Source organism: Pongo abelii, chromosome 10 (genome assembly GCF_028885655.2).
Source record: "Pongo abelii isolate AG06213 chromosome 10, NHGRI_mPonAbe1-v2.0_pri, whole genome shotgun sequence".
Taxonomy (NCBI): domain Eukaryota; kingdom Metazoa; phylum Chordata; class Mammalia; order Primates; family Hominidae; genus Pongo; species Pongo abelii.
Window position 1 is genome coordinate 18,984,880 of NC_071995.2, and position 26,770 is coordinate 19,011,649.

At 33.4% G+C, this 26,770-nt stretch overlaps 1 protein-coding gene across 2 annotated transcripts in view; it reads left to right on the forward strand.

Annotated features, from left to right (window-relative positions):
• The window catches only part of PIK3C2G (phosphatidylinositol-4-phosphate 3-kinase catalytic subunit type 2 gamma), a 400,993-nt gene that overhangs the window by 9,180 nt on the left and 365,043 nt on the right, over positions 1-26,770 (forward strand). For both annotated transcript variants that reach the window (XM_024256898.2, XM_024256899.2), the window contains exons 2-5: positions 9,720-10,475; positions 14,570-14,652; positions 18,572-18,729; positions 21,943-22,057. In XM_024256898.2, the coding sequence (XP_024112666.2) occupies positions 9,798-10,475; positions 14,570-14,652; positions 18,572-18,729; positions 21,943-22,057 (1,034 nt within the window). In that variant the 5' untranslated portion in view covers positions 9,720-9,797. The remainder of the gene's footprint in view (positions 1-9,719; positions 10,476-14,569; positions 14,653-18,571; positions 18,730-21,942; positions 22,058-26,770) is intronic.

Consider the following 26,770-nt stretch of genomic DNA (forward strand, 5'->3'; position numbering starts at 1 on the left):
TATGGTTCTACTCTAATTCTAGACAACTTAAAATAACAGAAAACAGTCTATTGTGGGTACTTTACGGTTAAAAGATATAATGCTTTATAAATATAAATCCTCTTAAGGAATAGTTTCATATTCTAAAAATGTAACTTTGACATGCCTGAAGTTGTTTACTAACATACCAACTCCTTTTATTATTAAAATATATAAATTTTAAAAGGCATTTAAATTAAAAATATAATTTTAAGAACTACATCTGAATTGATTAATATTTTTTCTCATAAAAGCAAGAAGAGTGACAGTATCTCAATTTGTAAAATATACAGTGGGACACATTCTTTCACTTGAGATTTAATCTATGCAAGATGTTTTGCTGATTTTTTTAGGCTTCCTTTACCCTCTTTTTGTAAGGAAGACTTGGCTCTCCCTTAGGATTCTGTTCTTTTGTGACACTCTAGTGGAAGCTGTTCACGGTCCCATGGCCCACATACCAAGGAACAGGAGACAGACCCACATTCTTCTATATGGCTGTTGACTACCAGGTCACTCCTTTTCAACACAGTATAAAATTCCACTCCTTAGAGTCCCCAGACATCCTTCTCTACTGCCCCATGTCTCTTCTACTTGCTGACCTCCTCTGACCTTGTTTCTCCACATCTGTTAGAGACTTTCCTGCTAGTTACACTTGGCTCAGCCTTTTCATTTCACACTCTAACTCCAGTCTTCCCAGAGAACTTCAAAGTCATTCAATCATGATTTTTCTAAATAAGGTCATTTATTCCTTTTAGTAATAAAATACTCATGTTTTTCCCTAGGCCCATGGCAAACAAAATAAGAGACTGCATTTCCAGTCTTCCTGTTGTTATACATTCAAGGCAATCAGATGTGAGCAGAAGTGATATCTGCAGTTCTCAATCAGGTCCTTAAAAGGAAGCAGCTTGCTTTTCACTTATTTTCCTCTTACCAGGACCACAAGTGGACAAAGTGAGATGGCAGTGGCTTATTATTTTTCTCCTACCTCTCAGACTATTCTGTACTTTTCTTTTTGGGGTCAATCCATTATATACTGATTGTCTCTTATACTGAGATTTTATTCTCATATTGATATCTCTTCTTAATCTCTTAACCATCTTTAAACAAGGCTTATGGAATAAACCATAAGATATGTCACCTCAATTCAAGACCCACATGTAACAACTGCTTATTCGGCATCTTCACGTAGAGTTTGTACAAGTCCTTCAGTTTCATACATCCAATGAATCACGCTACCTAATACTTTTTAAATTGATGATATTAGCAACTACACAAAATAAAGGTACAGCTTAATGTGCTATTAGAAATTGAACAAACTGGTAATCACCTCCCATGTCTAGAAATTTCCTAACATCCAGAAAGCCCTGCTTACTCTCCCAAACACAATGCCCTTTGTCTCCCCAACAGTAAACACTCTTCTGATATCACTTCTGCACTTTTCTATATAATTTCTTCAAGCAAGTGTTTATTCCTAAAATGCATGGCTTTATTTTCCCTTATTTTGGGGAGTAGGTATTTTTAAGTATTTTTTAATTAATGTATTTCTGCTCCATTTATTTTTTTCTAGAAATTTACTTGTTAAAGAAACCATATTATTTTTTTCTGTACAGATTTCCACCTGATTTATTTTAACATGTTCCTCTGTCCTCTATATTTCCTGGGCATTGGTAATTAAATCTAGAGGCTTAATCAAATATTCAAGTTAGAATTTTTGGCAAGACTTCTTCATGATAGTTTTGAATTCTTTATCAGGAAGCACAAAACACCTGGCTGCCTCTCTTTTTGTGATATTAGCAGTCACCCATGCTTGATGCCTCGTTTTTATAATTCATTAGTTGCTGTAAAATATTGATAATGGAATTTCATCACTTTCTTCATTTATTTATTTCTCTTCTACAAAGAGAAATTTTGCCTCATCTATTACTTAGTTATCCTGTGACAGCTTTATTTTAACAATGACAAAATAAATGTTTCATTGTATACTTTATTAACCCTGCATTGTACAAAGACAATTAATTCATTGTGCATGAATGTGTGTCATGTGAATTCATGGATATAAACATATTGATATTAGCCAGTAAGAGCCTCTTTGAGTTAGCTCACAGGTTCTATTGATGTACTCTCATATTCTTTGATATCTTTCTTGCTAACTAGAGTCACAGGACATCCCAGCTCATCGTATACATTATCTGCCCAAACCTGAAATCAACTGGTCCACCAAGCAACCCTGCTTTCTTTTACTAGGTAATGATGTTTCAGTACAATCTGAATGTGAGGAATGCTCATTGTACTGAAATGAACATTACTTCTAGGCCTTCTAAGGAACGAAGTTATAAGAAATGACACCCACACACACACACACCCATAGACACACACACACACACACACACACACACACAGAGATAGAGAGAGAGAGTGAAAAAGAGAGAGACGCTGGGGATGCTAGAATTACTCATTTTTAAAATCCAGCATTACACACAAAATATTATGAGGATAAAAATTCTAATACAGTCACTTATATGACTAACAAAAAGAGTTTTCTTAAAAATGCATACATTATTTTCATGTCCTTCACCTTTTATTAAAGTTGAACTGTGTCTATGTTGTCAGTTCAGATAGCCATATTAAACTGTCTTCAATATGTCCCTCATCTGTCTGAGATCTCTAAGAAAACATGTTATATATTTAATTCTCACCAACAGGCTTTATGTTGATATATCTCTGTCATTTTGATTGTCTGTAGCTTATTCTCCAGTATTTGTTTTAAAAAGTCCGTAAGAACAATGTTTCCTGGTTCTTGCATGTTTCCTGAGTTGCGGGGTCATGACAGTTTGAGAAACTTTAATTTTGAAGCCAGTTTATGTCCTTGTTTCAATTTTCTTTTCTTGAATATCTAAAATATATCACATTATTTGCTTCTGTCACAAGGTGTTGCTGCCAAAAAGTCTGGTGACAATTTTCCTTCCCATGTTGGTCTTTTTCACTGCTGTGACTCATGACCTAGTACTTTGTAACAAAGTGCCTTCTCATGTCTTCACCTTTCTTCATTCACTTCATCTTTCTCCTTTTATATTCCACATCTTTTTGATCCTGTTTATTTATTTATTAATTTTGAGATGGAGTTTCGCTCGTTGCCCAGGCCGGAGTGAAGTGACGTGATCTCGACTCACTGCAACCTATGCCTTCCGGTTTCAAGCAATTCTCCTGTCTCAGCCTCCCACGTAGCTTGGATTACAGGCGTCCGCCACCACGCCTGGCTAATTTTTTGTATTTTTTGTAGAGACAGGATTTCACCATGTTGGCCAGGCTGGCCTCAAACTCCTGAGCTCGTGATCCGCCCGCCTCAGCCTCCAAAAGTGCTGGGATTACAGTCGTGAACCACCACGCCTGGCCTATCTTCTATTTTTCTTACTCCTGTTTTTCTTTCTTCTTATTTTTGGCCTTGACTTTGCCAAATTGATATCCTCTGTATGGAAACCAATTTAAAGACCTCCTCTTCCTCTTCTCAAATCTGTCAGAAAAACTATTACTTCCTTCAAGTTAGCTTAGGCATCTTCTATTCTTGAAATCTTAACCACTCACTTTGACACACTGAAATCTTCTTTTCCTAATGACATTGCTCACAGTTTTAATGTAAAAAATTTCTCAGAGCAGCAAATAAATTATTGAAAATAATTTTCCAGTCCTCTCATTCATTACTAAGAGAACACTCAGTAAAACAAGATTTAAACAGAGGAAGGGGATCTGCATATTTGTTGCAGTAGACAAAGAAAACAGCAGCCACATCTTCTGATCAGTAAGCGTTCGCATAGTCCTGGAATTCTCTTCGGGTTAAATTTGTCTGACAATAATTGAATCATTATTGTTTCTTCCTCAAATGCGACTAGGTTGTACTCATGCAGCCCCCAGCAAGTGTCATATTTCAAGGGCTATCAGGATTCAGTCTGTGGGTTTCCTTCACTCTCCATGTCTTTCCCTGAAGCAAGCTTTATTCCCACAAATCATTTGCCCCAAAGTTGTTATGTGAAAATAGGAAGCTAACTTTTTACTGTCTTATTTACTCCTAAGACACACTCAGAGGCATTGAATGAATTACTGATTCAACTGCTTTATTATATTTAAGGTTGAAAATTTAAAAATGCTTAGGAACCAAACACTCTTGAAGCCAGGTCTCACTGTCCTGAACAAAATTGTCTTTGACATACTGCACATTCTAAACAAAAACATACCCAATATATATACCTCAAATATGTTCTTCATGAATTTTACTTTTGCTTTTTCCAAGGCAAAATAAGCTTAATAATATTCTATATAAAATCGTACAAATAAAATGGAGCCTGTGTCTATTAAAGTTATTCCTATATTGTACTGTAATATAAATTTGTGTCTATGACCTACTTGAAGGCCAGAGCTGTATTTTATAGTTTTTGTATTCATTTTTGTATTACAAGTGTTTTGTACAGTGCTTGACATATATACTTAAAAACGGCTACTGAATAAACAAATGTGCAAATGAGTAATAGGTGTGTGAATAAATAAATGTATTTATTCAAGTACAATATCTCTCAAAAATGAGAATTAATGGTGGCTTTGAATTTTCCATATGCAAGAATCTTTAGGCAGTTTAATGGGAAGTGAAACTTCTATAAGATTATATGTGAATAAGAAAACGTCAATTGTTCACATAAAAGGGCAGCTAATCAAGACTGTGTAAAGATTAATGTTCTCCCCAAGCACCTCTTGTCTTCACGTAAATAAAAATAGTATCAGAGCTTATGTAAATAGTAAAATGTTTACCTGATCGCTCAATTCCAAATTAGAAATGAAAAAAATGAGATAATGTAAATAATAAAAGATAAATCTATCTATCTATCTATCTAGTTATTGTCTTCTCTGAATTTATACACCAAATTGAACTGAGGAAGGTCAGATTTATGTCTTGCTAAAATATGATTTTCTGCATGTGTGTCTATGTAATACATACACTTGGCTCAGCAAGTGAGGAGATACTTGGGAATTGGTTGAGCAGATGAAGAGAGACTTGGGAATTTCAGAATATCCTTCCAGCTCAGAGCCCTCTCAGTAACCAGGTCAGCTGCCATAGTTATAGACTTCCCTTCCACCTCACTAAAAATACAGATGGTTTAGCTCATTAGACATTGACACATCCTGTCTTGGCACAATCTCTATCTCCCATGACATTTATGTAAATTAAAACACTGGTAAATTTTATATTCCTAAAATTTGTTATCTGAAATAAAGATCATTTTTATTTAGTCCCATAATTTATTTCTTCCACACTCCTCTCATCTTCCTCCTGTAGATATTCTTAGTAAAGTGGCCAGGACTTTTTGGATCAAGAACAAACATTCTCAGAAAGGTTCCTTTTTTGTTGTTCTTTTGTAAAATAAACATTTTTGTTCCTATTCTGAACATTGGAGTTGTTTGAATGATATTTACACCTTTGTAGATTTAAAAAATAGAAGCAGTTGGCAGGGGCTGTCCTTTTTCTGATAGGTGTCGAAATTTTGTCTGTACTTTCTCTTTGAAGCCAGAGAAGTAATTAATCCTCAACAGAAACTGACTGCTTGCAAGTTGAACTGAATACAAGGTTATAAGCAATTGTGGTACACTAAGGAGTTGTCATTAATAATATCATCTTTCAAATATCACTGTTTGAATTGAGCTGAACTTTCCAACCAATAATAGAGAGCTTTTTGTGTGTGTGGTCTTCTATACTTACTCTAGTCTCTGATTTTCCAGTTAATTTAGGAAATACCTTTCAGTTTATTTATTGCATTTATTTTCTATTGCTGCTGTAACAAATTATCACAAACTTTGTTGCTTAAGGCAATACATTTATTACCTTTCAGTTCTGTAAGTCAGAAGTCCATCCCATTGTACTAAGATCAAGATTTCATCAGGGCTGTATTCCTTTCTGGAGGCTCCAAGGTACAGATCCCTTGACCATTCCAGCTTCTAGAGACGTCTTATGTTCCTAACCATGTGGCCCCTTTCTTCATCTTAAAAGCCAGCAAAGTGGATTCAATCCACATATCACAGCAATCTGCCTCCTTCTCCCATTTTAAGGATCCTTGTGATTACCCTGGGTCCAGTCAGATAATCTTTCTATTTTAAGGTCAGCTAATTAGGAAACTTAATTTCATCTGCAGCCTTAAATCCTCTTTGCCAGATAACTTACCGTGGTCACAGGTTCCAGGGATCAAAACATGGGAATATTTGAGGGGACACAGTTTTGTCTACGAAATACATTTTCTATAGTTCTGCAGTCTTGCTTAAATCAGGGACTCTTAGACAGGCCTTCTCAAATATGTCACAATTGCTCTTAAATTACATGTGTAGTTCTGTTTCAAAGTAGAAGTGTATGACTTTTAATTATTTTATACATTACTTCATAATGCAAAATGCAAACGTTTATTGGCTGGAACTAAATAGCATTTTTATTTGTTTATTTATAAGCTAAGAAATATTGTAGCTTCTAGAAGATGATGGTAAAAAGAAAATTGAAAATTATTAGAAATTTCTTAAAACAACCAAATTTAATATTAAGAAATGGATCTGGAAGAGGTTGTGTTTTTATTACATTTTCAATATGAAAAGATATTTCTCATTCTCCTTTATCTCATGATAATGAAATTTTTTCAGACAGGCTTCTAACCCATTTCAAGCTTGCTGTGAGAAGTACTTGAAAAAAATGTTGTTATTAATAAAAATTAAAAAGTTTTTAACCCTTTTTAGTGGAGATAGTTGAGTTGAGTGAATACTCTGTTTCAGGGCCAAAATCCAGGCACGCTCTACATGTTATACTAGTATGTCATGTTCACCCACGTGCCTCCTTTAATCCCTGTTTGTAATAAATCTGTGAACATAAACTCAAACCTTAGATAAGTTAATACATTTTTTTTTGTTTCTCAGGTCTTTATTTGCTCAGTGGTAGCAATAATATTATATATCTGACAGGTTGAAGTGAGAAATAAACATGTTAAAACATGTAAATATCTACATATATAAAGCATTAGCCCAGAGTATGTGCTCAAAAATTGTTAGGTATCATTAACAATAACAAGATGGTCCAGCCTAAAGGAATCTTTAACTGCAGCATCAGACCATTCATACCTTATTTAAAGACTTTCCTGTGGCTCCATAAAATTTAAAAACTCAAGGTTTTGAAAGCATCAAAAATTGTAAAAATCACTTTAATGTAGCTACATTTGCCATAATAAACTACAAGGAGCAAGTCAAGCTAAGAAAGAGTGGAACAGAATATTAAGTTTTGTTGTCAAAATTAAAGTCACACCTGCTGACAAATTCTGAGTTCCATGACAGAAAGTTGAAGGAGTATAATTTGCTCCAATGAAACATAGCTTATACTACAAACATAAAGAGAAAAATTGCCATTCCAGAAAAGGGCATTTCAGGTAGATAATGATATGGCTATGTGACTCATGAATTCTTATAATAGCTTTAAATAATATTTTGAGATTCATTTTCTGGTTAACACTTTATACACCATTTACATACATGTCTTGAAAATCTTTCCCAAATTTAGTAGTTAGTTCAATTACTTTACTGAATATATAAAGTATAATAAATCTAATTCATTTATTCCTTAGGTGATTATGATTTTCAAAAAAATTTAAATGCCAACATAATACAAATCAAATTGCATTGCAAAAAAAGATTGATAGAGAAATGTGCGATAGTCATTACCAGAATTATCCTTTAAAAATTGTTTTTGTCTTTACCACATGCACACATAATTGTTAAGAGAATTAATAAATCCATCAAAGTGAAGCAAATACTTCACAATTTCATTTTTCTCCTAACTTAAGTGTGGTTTTAAAAAGTTCGTTAAATAATATGGTCAACAAATGAGCATCTACTATGAGTGAAGCAATGGACTAGGCACTGAGTTATAAGTAAGAAAAACCAGTAACAAATATGGTCTCATGATCTAATGGAAAAGCGAAATAGTACATATGTAATTACAGGTATAATTATTAGTCCCAATGAGAAGTGTAAACTGTAGAATATATACAGTAGTTTTACCTTCCCGGGGCATTCAGAAGGTTTCTTTGAAGAAGTAATATTTCAATTAAATCCTGAATGATGAAAAAGAATTAGCAAGGCAAGAAGTAGGATGAGTGTCCAGGATAACACCCTAGGAAAATGTCAGTTATCAAAAATCAAGTCCTTTTGAGGAGCCAGAAGGCCAAGATGATGAAAAGGGAGAGAATGAAACTGAGTAGCACAAGGTGAACCTAGAGAGTGTGCAGTGTCACGGGTCGTTAAGGAACTTTCAAGTCAACTGAGGAATTATAAATGTTATCCTGAGATAATGTGGAACAAGTGAAAAACTATAACCGGTGGAGATATTTGGTTAGTGTCTTAAATAAAACATACATAACTGGATTACTGTATAGGGCACAAAAATGAATTGCAGAAAATGGAAAAGGAGTCCCAGAGTCAATACAATATTTCAAGTGAAAATATGAAAGCTTTAAATGAGAATTATGGTAATGATAGACAGATAGGGGATGACAGATTTAAGATATATTTATGTAGTACATCCTACAAGGACTGGTGGATTATTGGATATAGAAGAAGAAAGATGAAGAAGGATTCAAAGGTCAAACTCTGGTTTCTGGTTTGAGCAACTGCGTGAATAATTGGGTCATTTTTTTGCCCCATAAGAACACTGGAATAAGAGCAGATTCTTGGGTGAATTATGATTGGTTTTGGACTTTCACTTGGCGACTTAAAAAATATCCAAATGGAGCTATTGATTAAGTAATAAGAAGAGTGGCCAAGGTTAAAGTCATTGACAAATTGATGGGATGGTAATTTAAACTACAGGAGGTATGAAAGAATTTACAATAAAAGAATAACAGGGAAGAAAAAAAGCTCTAACAAGGATAAGATGGAAAATGCATAATAGGCAAAAAAAAAAAAAAAAAAAAGCCAGTGTTTGAGAAAGAGCAAACACGGAAAGACTCAGAAATTTCAGTGTCATGGAAAGCCAAAGTGAGAAAGCAAGAAATTATAAGTATGGTGAACGGTATCAAATCCTGTGAAGAGATAAATTCAAAAAGGACTGAAAACTGTCTTTTGAATTTACTAACATAAAGTCAATTGATGAACTTAATGTTAGTAGTTTTAGGAAAGTATAAAAGGCTTTGCAATTATTTAGAGTTTTTTGGGAAAAAAGAAAAAGTCTAGCTAACCATATTAAGGTGATTTGTTGTGGTGGATAGAAAAGAGTTAAAACTGTGTCTATGGATGGGGTAATTTCTGGTCAAGAAGAGACTGTTTAGCTAATAAGAAAGAGACTTTAGCATGCCAACATGCTTATAGATTTCCCTCTGTACTCAAATGATAAGTGGATATTCAATAGAAAAAGGGAATATTGACTTTGAATAGATTCATGAAACTTTCATTATAATTGAGGTGAACTTATTTTTCTATCACAGGAGTTTTGTCAGTCTATCCAAAGTCAATACTTTCCTTTCAGACTCATAATGTTGCAAGCCCTGATAGAGTTTTATAGTACTTAAGGAATTATTTCACTTGCTAAAAAAAGCCCACAACACACTTGTTTATAGTTATTTATCCTATATCTGTCTTACAAGCTCTTTTCTTTCAAATTAAATATTTTTTCTTTCATTTTATGCTTTTCCTAGGAAAATTTCTATCTTCTTTTGTATTATCAAGGAGATATTTGGAGCAGAGTCAACCCTCTCAGTTACATAAAATAAAAAATGGCATATTCTTGGCAAACGGATCCAAATCCTAATGAATCACATGAAAAGCAGCATGAACACCAAGAATTTCTCTTTGTAAATCAACCCCATTCTTCTAGCCAAGTCAGTCTGGGTTTTGATCAGATAGTAGATGAGATCAGTGGCAAAATTCCACACTACGAGAGTGAAATTGATGAAAACACCTTTTTTGTGCCCACTGCACCAAAATGGGACTCAAAAGGGCATTCATTAAATGAAGCACACCAAATATCCTTGAATGAATTCACTCCTAAAAGCCGTGAACTCTCCTGGCATCAAGTTACGAAAGCACCAGCAATTGGTTTTAGTCCTTCTGTGTTACCAAAACCTCAAAATATGAATAAAGAATGCTCCTGGGGAAGCCCCATAGGAAAACATCATGGTGCTGATGATTCCAGATTCAGTATTGTAGCTCCATCATTCACAAGTTTGGATAAAATTAATCTAGAGAAAGAATTAGAAAATGAAACTCATAACTACCATATAGGATTTGAAAGTAGCATTCCTCCAACAAATTCATCCTTCTCAAGTGACTTCATGCCGAAAGAAGAGAATAAAAAGAGTGGACATGTGAACATTGTGGAACCATCTTTGATGCTTTTGAAAGGCTCTCTTCAACCCGGAATGTGGGAAAGTACATGGCATAAGAATATAGAGGTAAGTATAATACATGTCAATGTAAAAATATGAATCTGAAAGGATCATTCAATAATGTATTGGGTTAAATTGGTAATGAAGATAACTAACCTTAAATAGGGAAATCTATTCATCTTACTTTTGAAAAAAAAATTTTCACAAATGATGTGTTCTTGTATTAATGATTTTTTTTCTGAGAAGAAGGGAAATTAAAAAAAATATCATCTATAAAGTTCCAGTTCCAGTTTCATCAAAACTATTATAAAATTTTATTTAGTTTTAGTTATGGTACCTTCATTTCATTGATAAAAATAGCAGAGTTGAAGGTTTAACTGATAATATTTTCTGTTTTTTGTTTAATGCACATACACAAACACAAATACGTTTCATTACATTATATTTTGAGTCACATTGTAATGATTTGGAAATTTATATCATTATTGGTAGGAAAAAATGCCCCTTTACCCAGAGTCTCCTAATTTATACGATTGGCAGGCAACTTCTACTGAGATCATTCCAAGAGTAGGAAATTAAGTATTCATTGTGTGACTCATCTTAATGCTTTTATTACTAGCTTTCCAATCATTTTAGTAACCAGAGTTTTTTTCTGTATTTGAAGATTTCTCTACTTATTTCTCTGCTTGAGTCTAGACACAAGTAAAATCAGAAGTAAATAATATTTATTTCTGATTTTAAAAAGAAGAAACATTATTGCAGCTGCAGTTTCCTGGGTGAGGCAGAAGTGTTCTTTATTTATTCAACAACTATTTTATCAAATCCTTAGAACATATTGTGATACGCTATCCAGAATGAATGCAAAGAAGAAAAGATATGATACTTGAATTCAGGAATAGCATATTGCTCATGTTTACTTGCAAACAAATAATGGCAACATAGTAAAATAACAGGTGAAGTAAGTGCATAGGAAAAGAAACATCTAATTCTACTTCATTTGAATTCACTTGCAAAAGAGGTAGCGCCTCAAAAGATCTAAATTAAAATTCAGTAAATCTTAGGGCTGTCTAGTTCTGATCACAATAGTATAATAACTACTAAACTTTCCCTACTCCTCAAAACAACTATACAGTTAGAAGAAATAAGTGAAGCAGGTGATTGAAGGTGTTGAATAGGCAGAATAGAACATAAATCCTTGAGAAAAGCGAGCCCTGTGATCATCTCAGTCTATGCCTGAGGGCAATTTCATGCTGCTATGCAGGCTGGTGGAGCCCAATTTGAGCAGCAGTATCACTGACTGCGAAGGCAGTGCCTGCACTTCCAACTTGCAGAAGCAGCTGTGATTTGACAAGCAGAGTGCTAAAGAAGAGGTAGCTATGAAATGGGTATGGGTCAGAAGTAGAGAGAGGACTTACTGCTTGGCTAAGTATTGGGATGTGCTTGCACGGCTTAGTAGATAATGTCAGCGTTTGACTGAGAATTGGATAGGATTGTGTTAATTACACAGACTTGAAGTTACAACGCAGAAATTTGGGTCAAATTAGAGAAGAGACTGAGCTGAGCACTTCAGGCATTCAAATGAAGCTACAAAGCCATGTCTTAAGAGTAAAACTCATGCTCTAAAATCAATGCTACATCAACCAAAATAGATGTGGCCTAACAACAACAAAAAATCAGAATAATAAGGTAAATAAGACAAGAAGGATTTTAACTACCTGCCAATGGAAAAAAACTTAACGATTCATAGTGTGCCACCTACAAAATTCAACATAAAATAAAAATGCATAGATATATAAAGAAGCAGGGAATTTTGGCTCTCGCTCAAGAAAATAACTCTACCAGTCAAAAGAGCCTCTGAGATAATCCAGATGTTGGAATTAACAGATGGGGACTTTAAATTGGTTATTAAAAGTATGTTCAAGTAGATAAAGTTAAAGAAGTTCATAATGGCTAGCCCAATGATGATCTCAGCAGGAAATTAGAAACATCAAGAAACAAAGAAACAAAAACAAAGGCCAAGTCCAGTGCTGGAAACAAAATATAGGCAATTAAATGTTACTCAATGTGCTCAACAACAGATAGGAAAGAATAGGGGAAAAAATAATAATTTGAAAGCAAAACAGTAGAAATTAGCCAAACTGAAGTAGAGAAAACACAGGGATCACATAAACATGAGCAGGGATTCAGAGACTTATGAGACAAGAAACATAATATGTGGACAACTGGAATGCTAACAGGAGGAAAGAAAAATAGGGAGCAAAATTAATTTGAAGAAATAATGGTCAGGAAATTATTCAAATTTGATAGAAAATATCAAATTACAGATATAACAAGCTCACCACAACCCAAATAGAATAAATGCAAAGACAGCCACATATAGACATTTTATACTCAAACATCTGAAAATTAAAAGAAAAAATTATGGAAGGGGGCAAAAATGGAAGAAAAGATTTCACACAGTGGAACAACAATCTGAATGAAAGAAAACTTGTCACTCAAAACAATGGAAGCCAGAGAGAATAGAATGACATTTTTAAATTCTTTAAAAGAAAATAAAACATACTTCTATATCCATTGAGTATAAGTTTCAAAACCAAAAACAAAATAAAAACATTACCATAAACAAATGCTGAAAGAAATTAGTCAGCTAGCAGGCACATGAGAAATGCCAAATTAAATACTTCCAGTACAAGGAAAGTGACACCAGATGGAATCTAGGAAAGAGTGAAGAGTGATAGAAATAGTAAATATGTTGAATAATACAAATGACTACTTTAAATTTTTTGAAAGACAATATACTAAACAATATAGCATGTTATTGTAGGATTTATTGTGTATGTGGATAAAAACTATTTGACAATAATAACATAATGGGTGGAAGGGGGTTAAATGTTATTTTGCTATCGTAAATTCTTACATGTTAAATGCAATGGTACAGTAGTAGTTCTGAGTAAACTGAGATATATTAAGGGTGTATATTGCAATTCCTGGAGCTAGTACCATGAATTATAAAAAAAAAATAGAAAGAAGAAAATCTAAAAATTCAGCAAAGGCATAAAATAAAAGAAACATGTCAAGAGAAATAGAAGAACAGAATAAAATAGAACAGACAAATAGAAACAAACATAAATAAGACAGTCTTAAATCTAACAATTTCCAGAAATATACTAAATGTAAATAGAATAAACATTCCAAACAAAAGGCAGGAATTGACAAATGAGATACAAAAGGAAGGACTCAATTATTGTCTACAAGGAACACAAGAAACAAAGGCAGAGACAGATTGAAAGTAAAACAAACAAAAAGACTTAACATTCAATCAGAAAAAAATGCTTGTATGATTATTAATATCAGAAAAAGTATATTTCAGGGCTGAGTACTATTAGAGAAAAAAGGGATCATTTTGTAATGCTAAAATGGTCAATCAGGAAGAGATAATAAATTTAAATGTGTATGTACCTAATAACAGTTTTAAAATGCATAAGGCAAAAATGGTTTCTTTAATCCTACATGCACTCTCTGACCAAGCTATTCATTCATATATTCCCAAGCTATTCCTGCATATATTCCCAATAAATGAAGCATGCATTCACATAATTACTTGTATATGAGCATTAATAGTTTTCTTTACAATACCAGAAAGCTAAAAACAACCCAGAGGTTCATTAATAGGAAGATGACTAAACGAACTGTGGAACAGTTACACAATGGAATACTACTAATCAGCAATAACAATGATAAACTATTGATATGTGTGATAGCAGAAATAATTTTAAAATATGTGTATCATTACATAGAAGCCACAAACAAAAGAACGCATATACATTATTTATGGTGATAGAAATCTAAATAACAGTAGTTACCAAATAGATATGCAGATGTATATAAAAAAGATACAGGGACATTTTCTAAAATGAAAGAAATGTTCTATATTGTCATTGGGGTAGGGATAGCACAGTTTTATGCCTTCCACAGAACTCAAATTATATACTTAAGATCTGTGCATTTTTCTATGTGTAAACATTACTTCAATTTTTAAAAATCTAAAAAAAAAATAAAAAATGAAATCTGAATGAAACTTCAAAACAGGATAAAATTGTAGAATTATTTAATATTTTATCTTCTCCAAATTATATTAATTTAGTAGTTTTTATTTTAAGTCAATAGGTTGTTCCATTCAGCTAGTGGAAGTACCTCAAAGCAGTAATACGAGTCTGGCCTCTTTTTGCAACAAAGTAAAAAAGTAAGTATTGGTATTTCATTAAACTTCGAATTTTTTGTGCCTGAATAAATTTGTGTATTTTGACATCACTGAACTGATTAATTTTGCATATAAAAGTCAAAGTTCTGTAATTTCAGAACACACTAAAAAATAAAATTTTTTGAGAAATTAGTTCAATAATCAACTTCTGTTAATGTTTTTGTTGTTTATAGTCAAATAGATGTTTTTCTCGTAAACATTTGGTTAAAGTTAAATGTTTTATAAATTTGGACATGCACTTGTTGTTTGTGGGTGGTTTGGTTTGCAGTGAATTTTTGTTTTTTTGTTTAATGACATAAGTGACTAGCTCCTCTGGCTAACCCCCAATTAACACAAATTTATCCTCCCTACCTGGGACAGTCTATTTAGAATCATCATAGTTCAATCTTATCTTGAGTGGATTAGCAGAATATTGAATAAATGCGTGTGTGTTAATACATTGAGAAATGAATTTGATCACTAGCAGATATTCCAAAAAAATCACTGATATTTTCTTAATCTAAAAATGAATTTATGATATAAACATAGATGCCTTCTTTAAGGCCAATTTCTTATTAGCAATTAAAATGTATATAGTTCTACCTTTTCTGTTGCTAGGGTTTCTGAAAGTTTTGAAAAACTAATGCATTCGGTTGGGCGCAGTGGCTCACGCCTGTAATCCCAGCACTTTGGGAGGCCAAGACAGGTGGATCACTGGAGGCCAGGAGTTTGAGACCAGCCTGGCCAAAGTGGTGAGACCATGTCTCTACTAAAAATATAAAAGAAAAAAAAAATTGCTGGGTGTGGTGGCGTGCACCCGTAACACCAGATACTTGGGAGGCTGAGGCAGGACAACCGCTTGAACCCAGGATGCAGAGCTTGCAGTGAGCTGTCACATCATTGCACTCCAGCCTGGGCGACAGAATGAGACTCTGTCTCAAAAAAGAAAAACAAAATAGGCTGGGCACGGTGGCTCACGCCTGTAATCCCAGCACTTTGGGAGGCCGAGGTGGGTGGATCACTTGAGGCCAGGAGTTCAAGACCAGCCTGGGCAACGTGGTGAAACCTCGTCTCTACTAAAAATACAAAAATTAGCCAGGTATCTTGGCAGGCGCCTGTAATTCCAGCTACTCGGGAGGCTGATGCAGAAGAATCACTTGGACCTGGGAGGTGGAGATTGTAGTGAGCTGAGGTCGTGCCATTGCACTCTAGCCTGGGTGACAAGAGGGAAACTCCATCTCAAAAAAAAGAGAAGAAAAACTAATGCATTCATATTTTAATTCTTTAGTTTTAACTCAGTTTTGGCTATTGTTTGAAATATAATAACTATACATTTTTATAAGCTTTCACTTTCTACCAAATGATTATTTGAAATTAAATGTTTGAATCATTTATTTAATCATTCATTTAAAGTCTGTTTCATTGTCTAATAACTAGCTCATGCATGAGAGATACTCAAATTTAAAATAAACAAGTAAACAAAAAAGCAAGGTCCCTGCCTCATAAAACCTATAACCATAAGAAGGATTGAAAGGCTTACACACAAAGATACAAAACAAATCACCTCAAGTTCACAAAAATTCAATCTTTAATTAATTTCTTGCTCTAGTTTATGTGAAAAAAATTCTAAATAGTACTTAGGATTCCTAATTTAGGGTCTTTAATGTTATCAACATTTATTCTTTCAGGAATAAGCTACTCGCTGTGACAATATGCTAAGCATAGCTAGAAACTTGCTACTTTAAGTCTAAAATATGGTTAATTTTTATTTTACCTTCTAAGCATGGCAAAGAACTCTTTTAGTACTTTAAGACAGCACTCTTCTGAATAACTCTACTCACAGACCACATTATTAGCTCCTCCAGCAACTCTCTTTTTTAAAACACAATTTCATATTCTTAGATGAAATATTTTTGTGGATACAGTAGTGACATCAAAATACTTTATGTGATGATCTTCCAGTGACTTATAGTGCATTTTCCAAGCTCTTTAATATAATTTTTCTAAATAGTTTATTTCATAATAGTCATGAAAACTAAAACATACACCAAATAATAATTTTAGAGTAGTGAAAATAAGCCATAAGTTATATCCACACACTCTTTCCTTGTTTTCAATAATTTGTTTGTTGGCAAATATTTATAAAATGATTAAATGTATACATGCATAATTATTTTGTACACAACAGGATATTTACTAAAAAATAAGTATGTTTGAGGACCTACTATGTGGCAAGCACCCTTAATTCAAAAGAAGATCAAATGGAATTTGAGAGCTGTTTCAAAAGAGGTTCTCGAAAACTTTGATTTCTCATTGTAACATACTTTAAAGCCATATCTTTCAAAAAAATATGCCAGATTCTTGTAACAAATATGATAACATGCCATAACATATGAAAGAAGTTTCTGGCCCATGGTAGATGCTCAGCAAAGGTTTAGGAGAGAATGAATCATGAATTTGTATTTTAAATTTAATTTTTTAAAATGGTAGAAGCTGAAATCATGGACGCTTTGAGAAGTGTCTTATTATATGATAAATGCTAATTCATAAGGCTCCTCAATCCCTAACTGGACTCTAGACCTTTATGGTACAGTATAACAATGGAGAGTGGCCCACGTCCTTATTCTGAGCAGTGGCTCTCAAACTGCAGTTCCAGAGCAGCAACAGCAGGAGCTTACTTGGGAAATTGTTAGTAGGACAAGTTTGGGGGACTCTCCACAGATCTACTGAATCAGAAACTAAGGGGATGGGATCCAGAACACGAGTGGATACAGATGCATGCCAGGCCATTGGGTGAATGTGTATTTACTTACCCATTTGCCAGGCCCCTGATGAAGGAGATGTTTCCATGGAATAAAGCTTTAGTGCTACACAAATAGCTATTAGGTTTGTGCAAAATTAACTGCAGTTTCTGCAATTTAGGAAGAGAACTATGAAGTTTAGATGTCAGCATAGTTAACATTAAAAAAAAAAAGATTTCATATTCACCCTCAGAAACATTTTAAATATCTACTTGAAAATATCTTCATGTTATATTCTACATGTGGGCATAAAACATTGATCCCTGAATCAAGCTATGGTAACATACAATGACAATTATACTTTACATGTATATATTGCTTTATAATCTGTAAATCTTTTACACGTTTTCTATTGTAATAGAAAACCTTTGAGGTAGATATTAATATCTACCTCAGTAAACCTTTGAGGTAGATATTAATATCTTCGCTTGTGCAAAAAAACTGGTCAAATAACTTGCCTCTGGCCATAACGTTACTAAATGAAACTGCCAGGATTCAAAGTCAAGGCTTCTGGCTCCAAGGATAAACTGTTTTTGCAATTCTTTGACTCATTTATGTGTAATTGTTCAGAATATAAGAATTACTTTTAGGCTCCAATATTTGTGTAAAATTCAAGTAGTTGTGTAGTATCCAAAAATTTTAAAGAAAATGGAGAGACAAGAATAGTGTTTACAAACTTGACAAGAACAAGAGAATTTATTTGCCAAAATTTCTAAATCAAAATGAATGACTTGCAGCTTGACAAAATCAGGCATGAAAGAAATCCAAGAGGAAGAACTCTGACATCAAAAGCAATGTAAATGAAGCAAGTAATAATATTCAGTGTGAATCCTCACGTTTCATGTTATGACAATGAATTCTTAATTATTTCAAATGAGATGCTCCTGGGAAAGCCTAAAGAACAGTCCTTTACACTTGTTTTTGGTATAATTGCAATCTCTACCAATCTGGACTAGCTAAATGCACTGCATCACAAATCAATTACTGATTGCTTTCATCTTTTAAGTCGTTTATAGCAAAACACTACATGAAGTTTCTTAAAATTACATTGTGGGCAATATGTTTTAAACTGTGTCTTGCAGGTCTTGTCCTAAGTATTTTTCTTAACATATGTTTTTCAGAATCAGAGAAAGATATCATGCAGCTGATGTTAATTTCAATTCTGGGAAGATCTGGAGCACTACTACAGCATTTCCGTATCAACTCTTTTCTAAGACCAAGTTTAATATAGATATTTTTATTGATAACTCAACGCAACCTCTTCATTTTATGCCATGTGGTAAGCAACCTTGCAAATAAGTCTACAAATCTATACAAAGCTGGTATTGGCTACGTAGCCTTGAATTCAAAGTCTGAAATTATTAAAAAATAATATTAGCTACTGTTTTTCCCTGAAGTGAAATAAGAAGAAAACATCAGGGAGCCTTTTGTTAATATTTAAGGGAGGAAAGCAAAACTATTTTCTTCAAGAAATATCTTCACATAGCTCACCCGACAATATTTTATCTTCCTGCTATAAAATGCTTAATAGCAAGTATAGCAAGTTTTTAATATATTAAAAAATGAATTTCAAAAAGATTCTAGATAAAGATGGTATTAAAGTAAAAATGGCTGCTTCTATCTATTAGGAACAAATATTTCCTTGAAATATGAATAAATTGTGAGGTAGAATAGGCATTGTTACACAGAATCTCTATTTCCATAATGAGGACTCTAGTAGCACGGTATAACATACCTCCATCAGAATTAGCAAGCCTATTGATTCAGTCTCTGGGGGTGAAACCCAGGAATTTATATTTTATCAAATTCGCCTGAGGATTTTTACTTTTCTTTCTTTTTCTTTTTTTTTTTGAGACTGAGTCTTGCTCTGTCGCCCAGGTTAGAGTGCAGTGGTGCGATCTCGGCTCACTGCAAGCTCCGCCTCCCGGGTTCACACCATTCTCCTGCCTCAGCCTCCCGAGCAGCTGGGACTACAGGCGCCTGCCACCGCACCCGGCTAATTTTTTGTATTTTTAGTAGAGACGGGGTTTCACCGTGTTAGCCAGGATGGTCTTGATCTCCTGACCTTGTGATCCGCCCACCTCGGCCTCCCAAAGTGCTGGGATTACAGGCTTGAGCCACCGCTCCCGGCCTGGATTTTTACTCTTCTAAAGTTTTAGAATATCTGTAAAGTTATTTAGTATCCTACTTCATTGTTATAGTCCACTATTTTGCAAAACAGTATTAGCTCTTTAAACATTTAGATTGCTATTGAGTTTCTGCATATCAACAAGAAACTATTTCCTGACACGTAATGATCCATTAAATATTTTCTTTTATTTTTTAGTTATTGTTATTATTGTGCTTCTTTCTTACTCTATTCAAGGTTCTGAGCTAATGCAGATGACTACAATCATAGCAGTGTTATATTGGAATATTAGTTAAGACCCTCTTCGTTGGAAATGAAAAGAAACCAATTCCTGCTAGCTTAAGCAAAAAAAAAAAAAAAAAAAAATTGTTTTAAAGAATATAGGGGCTGGGCACAGTGGTTCACACCTGTAATCCCAGCACTTTGGGAGGGCGAGGCAGGCGGATCCCCTGAGGTGGGGAGTTGGAGATCAGCCTGACCAACGTGGAGAAACCCCGTCTCTACTAAAAATACAAAAAATTAGCCGGGCGTGATGGCGCATGCCTGCAATCCCAGCTACTCCTGAGGCTGAGGCAGGAGAATCGCTTGAATCCGGGAGGCGGAGGTTGCGGCCAGCCGAGATCGCGCCATTGCGCTCCAGCCTGGGCAACAAGAGCAAAACTCCATCTCAAAAAAAAAAAAAAAAAATATATATATATATATATATATATATATATATATGGATTTATTATAGAATTCAAGTGTATGAATTTCAGCAAACAATTAGGAATATATGAAAAACACAAATAACCAAGCAGCCCAAAATTCCTGTATGCATCTCATTTCATTTCATATAATTGCTTCTCATATTCCTCTCACTCTCTGGTCACTCATTTCCTTTGCTTATCCAAAACAAGTGGGAAGCCAAGCTACTAGGCTAGCTATCTACAGACAGTTCACTATCTCTATGGGATCCAACTCCCAGTTCCTAAAGGCCAGATTCTGATTATTCGGCCAAGATCAATGATGCTGCACCTTGATCCAATCAGAAAGACCACAGGTTGGGTCATGTTGTTTTCAGTTGCTGGCCACTGTTAAATAGCATGTTCATGTAAGAGCTTAATAGGGGGGATTATGATATGTGAACATGACAAGACAAATGACTTTACCCTATAGCATGTCTACATTTTGAGTTCGAAAGGAAAAGGTGAAGAGAGAGAGTAGATATTCATTAAAGTTTCTATAATATAGCTGTTCAAGTTAGAACCTTGAGTAATTACTACATGGGAAAGGAAGAAGAACCAACGGTGGATTTGGAGTCTGACAGATCTTGTTTAGAGTCTAGAGAACAACCAACTGTGGAGACTTACAGTCATGAAGGGCACAGGCCTTGGAGTAAACAGATACTGTTTAAGTGTGACACTTAACACTAACTGTGTAATCTCTACAAAATTGCATAGCTTCCCTGAAAATCAGTCCATTCATCTTTGAAACTTGGGATATAATACCTATATAATAGGTACAGTAATCAAGAAATGACATGTAAAGCACTTAATAGAGTAATTGCTCAGTAAAATATAGCTGTTATTAATATTAATACTAACATTATATCCCAGAGTGAATATAACCTGCATAACACTTTTAAATTTACTGACCACGTTTGTCTTTTTTTTATGATAGCTTCGCACCAGATTCTTGAAGAAAATAAACTGTGCTATTATAAACCCTATTTAACAGATGAAGAAACTAGGTCAAAAAAGCGAAATAACTTGTTTACATAAATCAACTAAAAAATGAAAAATCTATATTATTTCCATGTCTCAGTGACACAACATTGATAAGAACATCTTAATGATCACAGAATTGTCTTAATGTCATGGCATGAATATGAATATTAACTGGTATAAATGCCCTGAAAATATTTATTGCAGTTAATTCAGAATCTTTTATCTTGCTGATATCCTTAGAAGGAGCAATATGTCTCACTTACGTTGAAAATGGAAAGAATCAAACACCCCCTGGAACTTTTGCCTGGCTATACCCAAGTTCCTGACTGTATTTCCCAAGTCCCTAAGAGAAACTGCAGTAGATTTTTATGCAGAACTACAGTGTACCAAGGGCTTTAACATGAGAAACACAATACCTAGCTTTGTTATATCACATGAAAGCAGAACTGATCAAAGTAATTGCAAACAACATTTTCCCCAAATATCTTTAAATCTAACCAGCCTGATAAGTGAGATGAATCTCAATTTAATTCCCCTTGAAGAAGCTAGACAGTTACAATCCTTCATAATGTGTTGGTCATATTTTGTGCTCAAAAACTTTTCCTAGTCAGTATATGATACACTTTTATTGACTTTTATTATTCCTCTTTTTCTTTAGCTAATTATCTTGTCAAAGACCTAATTGCAGAAATTCTGCATTTTTGTACAAATGACCAGCTACTCCCCAAAGATCATATTCTAAGTGTATGTGGCTCTGAAGAATTTTTACAAAAGTAAGTATTTTATAAAATTTTGGTTGTATTATAATCTGTAAATATGAAGTTACCACTTGTTTACAGTTTTTTTTAAACAGACTTTACACAAACATTATAGTCTTATATAATTAAATCAATTTTACCCCCTTTGCAGTGAATTTGAAATTTTCTAAATCATATTAACAATCTTATTCTTGATTTTATATTATGACTATTTATGAAAACAAATATTTAAATGACCTGTGACTAGGGTGACCAACCATCTCAGTTTGCTTGGAGGTAGCCCTCAGGATGTGGGAATTTCGGTTTTAAAAGCAGTAAAGTTCCAAACTAGGACAAGTTGCTCATACTACCTGTAATAAAGCTTATTAGAACCGATCACAGCTAAGTAAATAAATTCTTTGGTGATAAGTAATTTTTTGGTTAGAATAATACTTGCATGTCGATTAAATACTGATCTTTTTTTTTTTTAAATCACAGGGGCCTTAAGTGTAAGCATTATAACTTACTTTTTATGGAAGAGTAAGTTCTAAAACACCATTTCTTTATTGAGGCAGCTCATTAAAAACAATTGGAAAAGCCCGTCCTCAGTATACCAACTTCAAATACTTATTTGATAAAAAAAATCATCTTTTAGTTTACCAAAATAACCATTTGCCTGAAATTCCTACAGACCAGTCTTGAACAAATAATACAGCTTTAAGAAAATAAATATTTCTCTGCTGGCATTGCACAGTTATTCTAAATAGTAAAGTATTAAAGACTAAAACGTTTAATACAGTAGATTCCTATTTATATATCCCCTTTGCATCTCTACAAGTATCTAAAGATTGAAAACCATCTCATGGAAGTAGAAATGTATTTCCTTTGAAATTCTCATTGTCACTGTCATTATTATTCCATCATGAATGTGTTTGAAATTATCTTTTGGGAAGTTTGATAAATTTGATGATATTCTTATTAGTAAATCCAGTTCTTTATTGTGCAGTGTTAACAGTGAATGGCCTTTAATTATTTTCCTTTTTGTGGGAAAAATAATATTTTATTATTATTTATTATTTTAATAACAAAATATATCGTATTAAAATATTTCAATAACATTTTTATAATTATTTTATAATAAATAATTATACATAATAAACAAAATAATAAATATTTATATGAAATTACATGTTTTGTTGCACTAAGCTCACAGATATTCCCTTTTCCCTTTTTATTTGAACTTATTAACACACTCAGTTACTAGTCTGCTACCTTCTCCCAACATACAATTTTGACAGTAAATCCAATGAGCACAGGAAAGTATTTTAGTAAATTTAACCTTATATTGAATACTCATTAAAACTCATCTTTTGCATGGCACATGTATACATATGTAACTAACTTGCACATTGCGTACATGTACCCTAAAACCTAAAGTATAATAATAATAAGTAAGTAAATAAATAAATAAATAAATAAAAACTCATCTTTTGAATGTGTAGTTTTCCAAATGTACATCTGGACTTTTCTTGATGCCAAAACATTAGATCCAAAGAGCAAAACATTGTCAAATATTTGCATGAAGTTTTAGCAGTAGAAAATATCATCCAGAAAGCAATTGTATTAAAGAGACAGAAATTTGGAAAAGTATAATGTGGAGAAAATTTACACACCTTGATTTAATCACTGTTTTAAATAGGTAAATTATTCATAAGTAGATGGCTCAATATTTAACTAATAAATGTACACGTTAATGTTTTCATAGTCATTTAATCATATTAAAATGTATTTAATTGGGTTTTATTAAGATAGGAAAGTTGCCAAACATTAATATATGTTAAATATAGTCATTTATTCCCTAATGGACATTGAAACATTTGTGTATGTCAAGGATTTGCATATTCTTTAAGAGTAATAGCCTACTTGTATTGATAGAACTTATTTTAATGTGCAGAATATTTATTACTGCTCTTTCTAGTATCTAAAGGAATATATATTAGTCATTCAAATATTACTTTTAGTGTATTCCTGTGTGATTTGTCTAAAAAATATGTCCTTAAAGACTTGGAAATCTGTTCATAAAGTTCTTCTTTATACAGAGAACACAGGTAGCATGTAACAAGTTAACAGTGCAATAAGTAAAAATTTAGACTCTAAAACTCATAGAATTACACTTCATTTGGAGTATTCGGCTGGGGAAAATGCTAATTTTCTGATAATACTTCAAAATAATGGTCAAATAGATCAAGAAACATATGACTACAAACATAGCAGTGTTATATTGCTATATTTGTTAGGACCCTGTATTTCTCAGGGTTAGTGAAGTATTACATAAAATCCTGAAAAAGGGGAAATGTAAATAAATATGACTATGAACCCATATAATACATACAGAAATTTCAAAATTATTCTGATATTAACACAGTGTTCTCAAACTTTAAAGTGTCACCTGAGGATCTTGTTAGAAAAAGAATTCTGATTTCAGTTCGTCTGGGTGAGGCCTGAGGCTGTCCATTTCTAACAAGCATCTGGTGATGCCTATGCTGCCGGTCTACAGTCCACATTTCAAGTAGTGAGATATTAGAAGCCAAGAATGGTAATGACTTAAGAACTTAACTCTCCAAAAATTATCCTCTTTTCCAGAACAATACATGGTATAAAAACTAGATCTAATCAACAAAGTAATAAAGACGTTTATACCTTGTAACTATTGCAAAATTAAAAAGATAATTTTCCTAGCAAATCAAAATTTCCCTTTTCATGTATCAACTATACTATTTTTGCAAGTTATTTAACATTCATTTTAATTTAGTATCATAAAAGCTTTTCTGTCAATTAAAATATCCCGACTCACTCATTCTTATTCTCACTTTCATTTTCTCTCTCTCTCACTTTCTTACTCTCACTCTCCCTGTCTGATTTTAAATAATACAATATATAATGAACACAGAGCAAATTAAAGAATCAGAACATGAACTATCAATTTTGTCATACGTTCATGGAAGCTTGATGCAAAATTGTCAGCAATATGAGAAATAATAGAAGAAAAGAAATCATCTGCTTCATTCAAAAAATATTAAAATCTTTCATCATGTTCCTGTTCTTCAACTCCCAGTTTAATTACCATGGAGCAAGGAGTCCTTGATAATCCCATTTTCCATGCTCTTGTCCAATAGCTTGATCCCAGTCAGCTTTTCCAGTGAGCTCAAGGACAGGATCTATATCTTTTCTTTCCTATTGAATGTAGCACAGATATGAGGTCCTAGAAAATGAAACTATTTCCTACACTGTCCCTGCATCTCTCTTTTTGACAGGGAGTAACAATTGTAGCTTCACCTATACTTGTAACCGTCTCACATGAGTATTTTTCTTCATAAATATATTGATAATATATGAAGTATAATGCTTCTTCATAATTTTTTCTCTTATTACTCTCTAGCCAAATCTTTACTAGGAGCGCAGGTTTTTCTGTTTCTCAATCCTAACCAAAAAACCACTCCTGTTGTTTTTTTTTTTCTCTACAGCTGTGGTTTCTTTGTGTGATATATTTTCTTATTGATACATTGTAAATATTCATGAGGTAAATGTGATATTTGAATATCTACATAGAATGTATAAGGATCAAGTCAGGATATTTAGAATATCCACCACCTCGAACATCTGTCATTTCTTTGTAGTAGTGACATTTCAAATCTTCTCTTCTAGCTTTTTTGAATATACAATAAATTGTTGTTAACTGTAGTCAAACTACTGTGCTGCCAAACACTGGAACTAATTCATTCTATCTAAGTATATGTTTATACGTATTAACCCACCTCTGTTCATCCTCTCCCCATCTCATACCCTTCCCAGCCTCTTATAACTATCATTCTACACTCTAACTCCGTGAGATAACCATTTTTAGTTCCCACATATGAGTAAGAATATAGAATATTTTGGCTTGTTTTACTTAACATAATGGCCTCTAGTTCCATCCATGTTGCTGCAAATGACAGCATTTCATTCTTTTTTAAATAACTGAACAGTATTCCATTGTGTATGTATACCACATTTTCTTTCTTTCTTCATTCATTGATGAATACTTAGGTTGATTCTGTATCTTGGCTAATGTGAATAGTATTTCAATAAACATGGAGGTGCAGGTATCCCTTTGGTATACTAATTTCCTTTCTTTTGGATAAATACCCATAAGTAGGATTCCTGCATTGCATGGTAGTTCTATTTTTAGTCTTTTGCAAAATCTCCATACTGTTTTCCATAATGGTTGTAGTAATTTACATTCCCACCAACAGTGTATAAGAGCTCCCTTTTCTCTGCATCCTTGCCAGCATTTGTTATTTATTTACTTATTTTTATAACAGCCATTCTTTTTTTTGTTGTTTCTTTATGATTATTATTATTATTATTATTATTATTATTATTATTATACTTTAGACTTTATGGTACATGTGTGCAATGTGCAGGTAAGTTACATATGTATACGTGTGCCATGCTGGTGCGCTGCACCCACCAACTCGTCATCTAGCATTAGGTATATCTCTCAGTGCTATCCCTCCCCCCTCCCCCCACCCCACAACAGTCCCCGAAGTGTGATGTTCCCCTTCCTGTGTCCATGTGTTCTCATTGTTCAATTCCCACCATGAGTGAGAATATGCGGTGTTTGGTTTTTTGTTCTTGCGATAGTTTACTGAGAATGATGATTTCCAATTTCATCCATGTCCCTACAAAGGATGTGAACTCATCATTTTT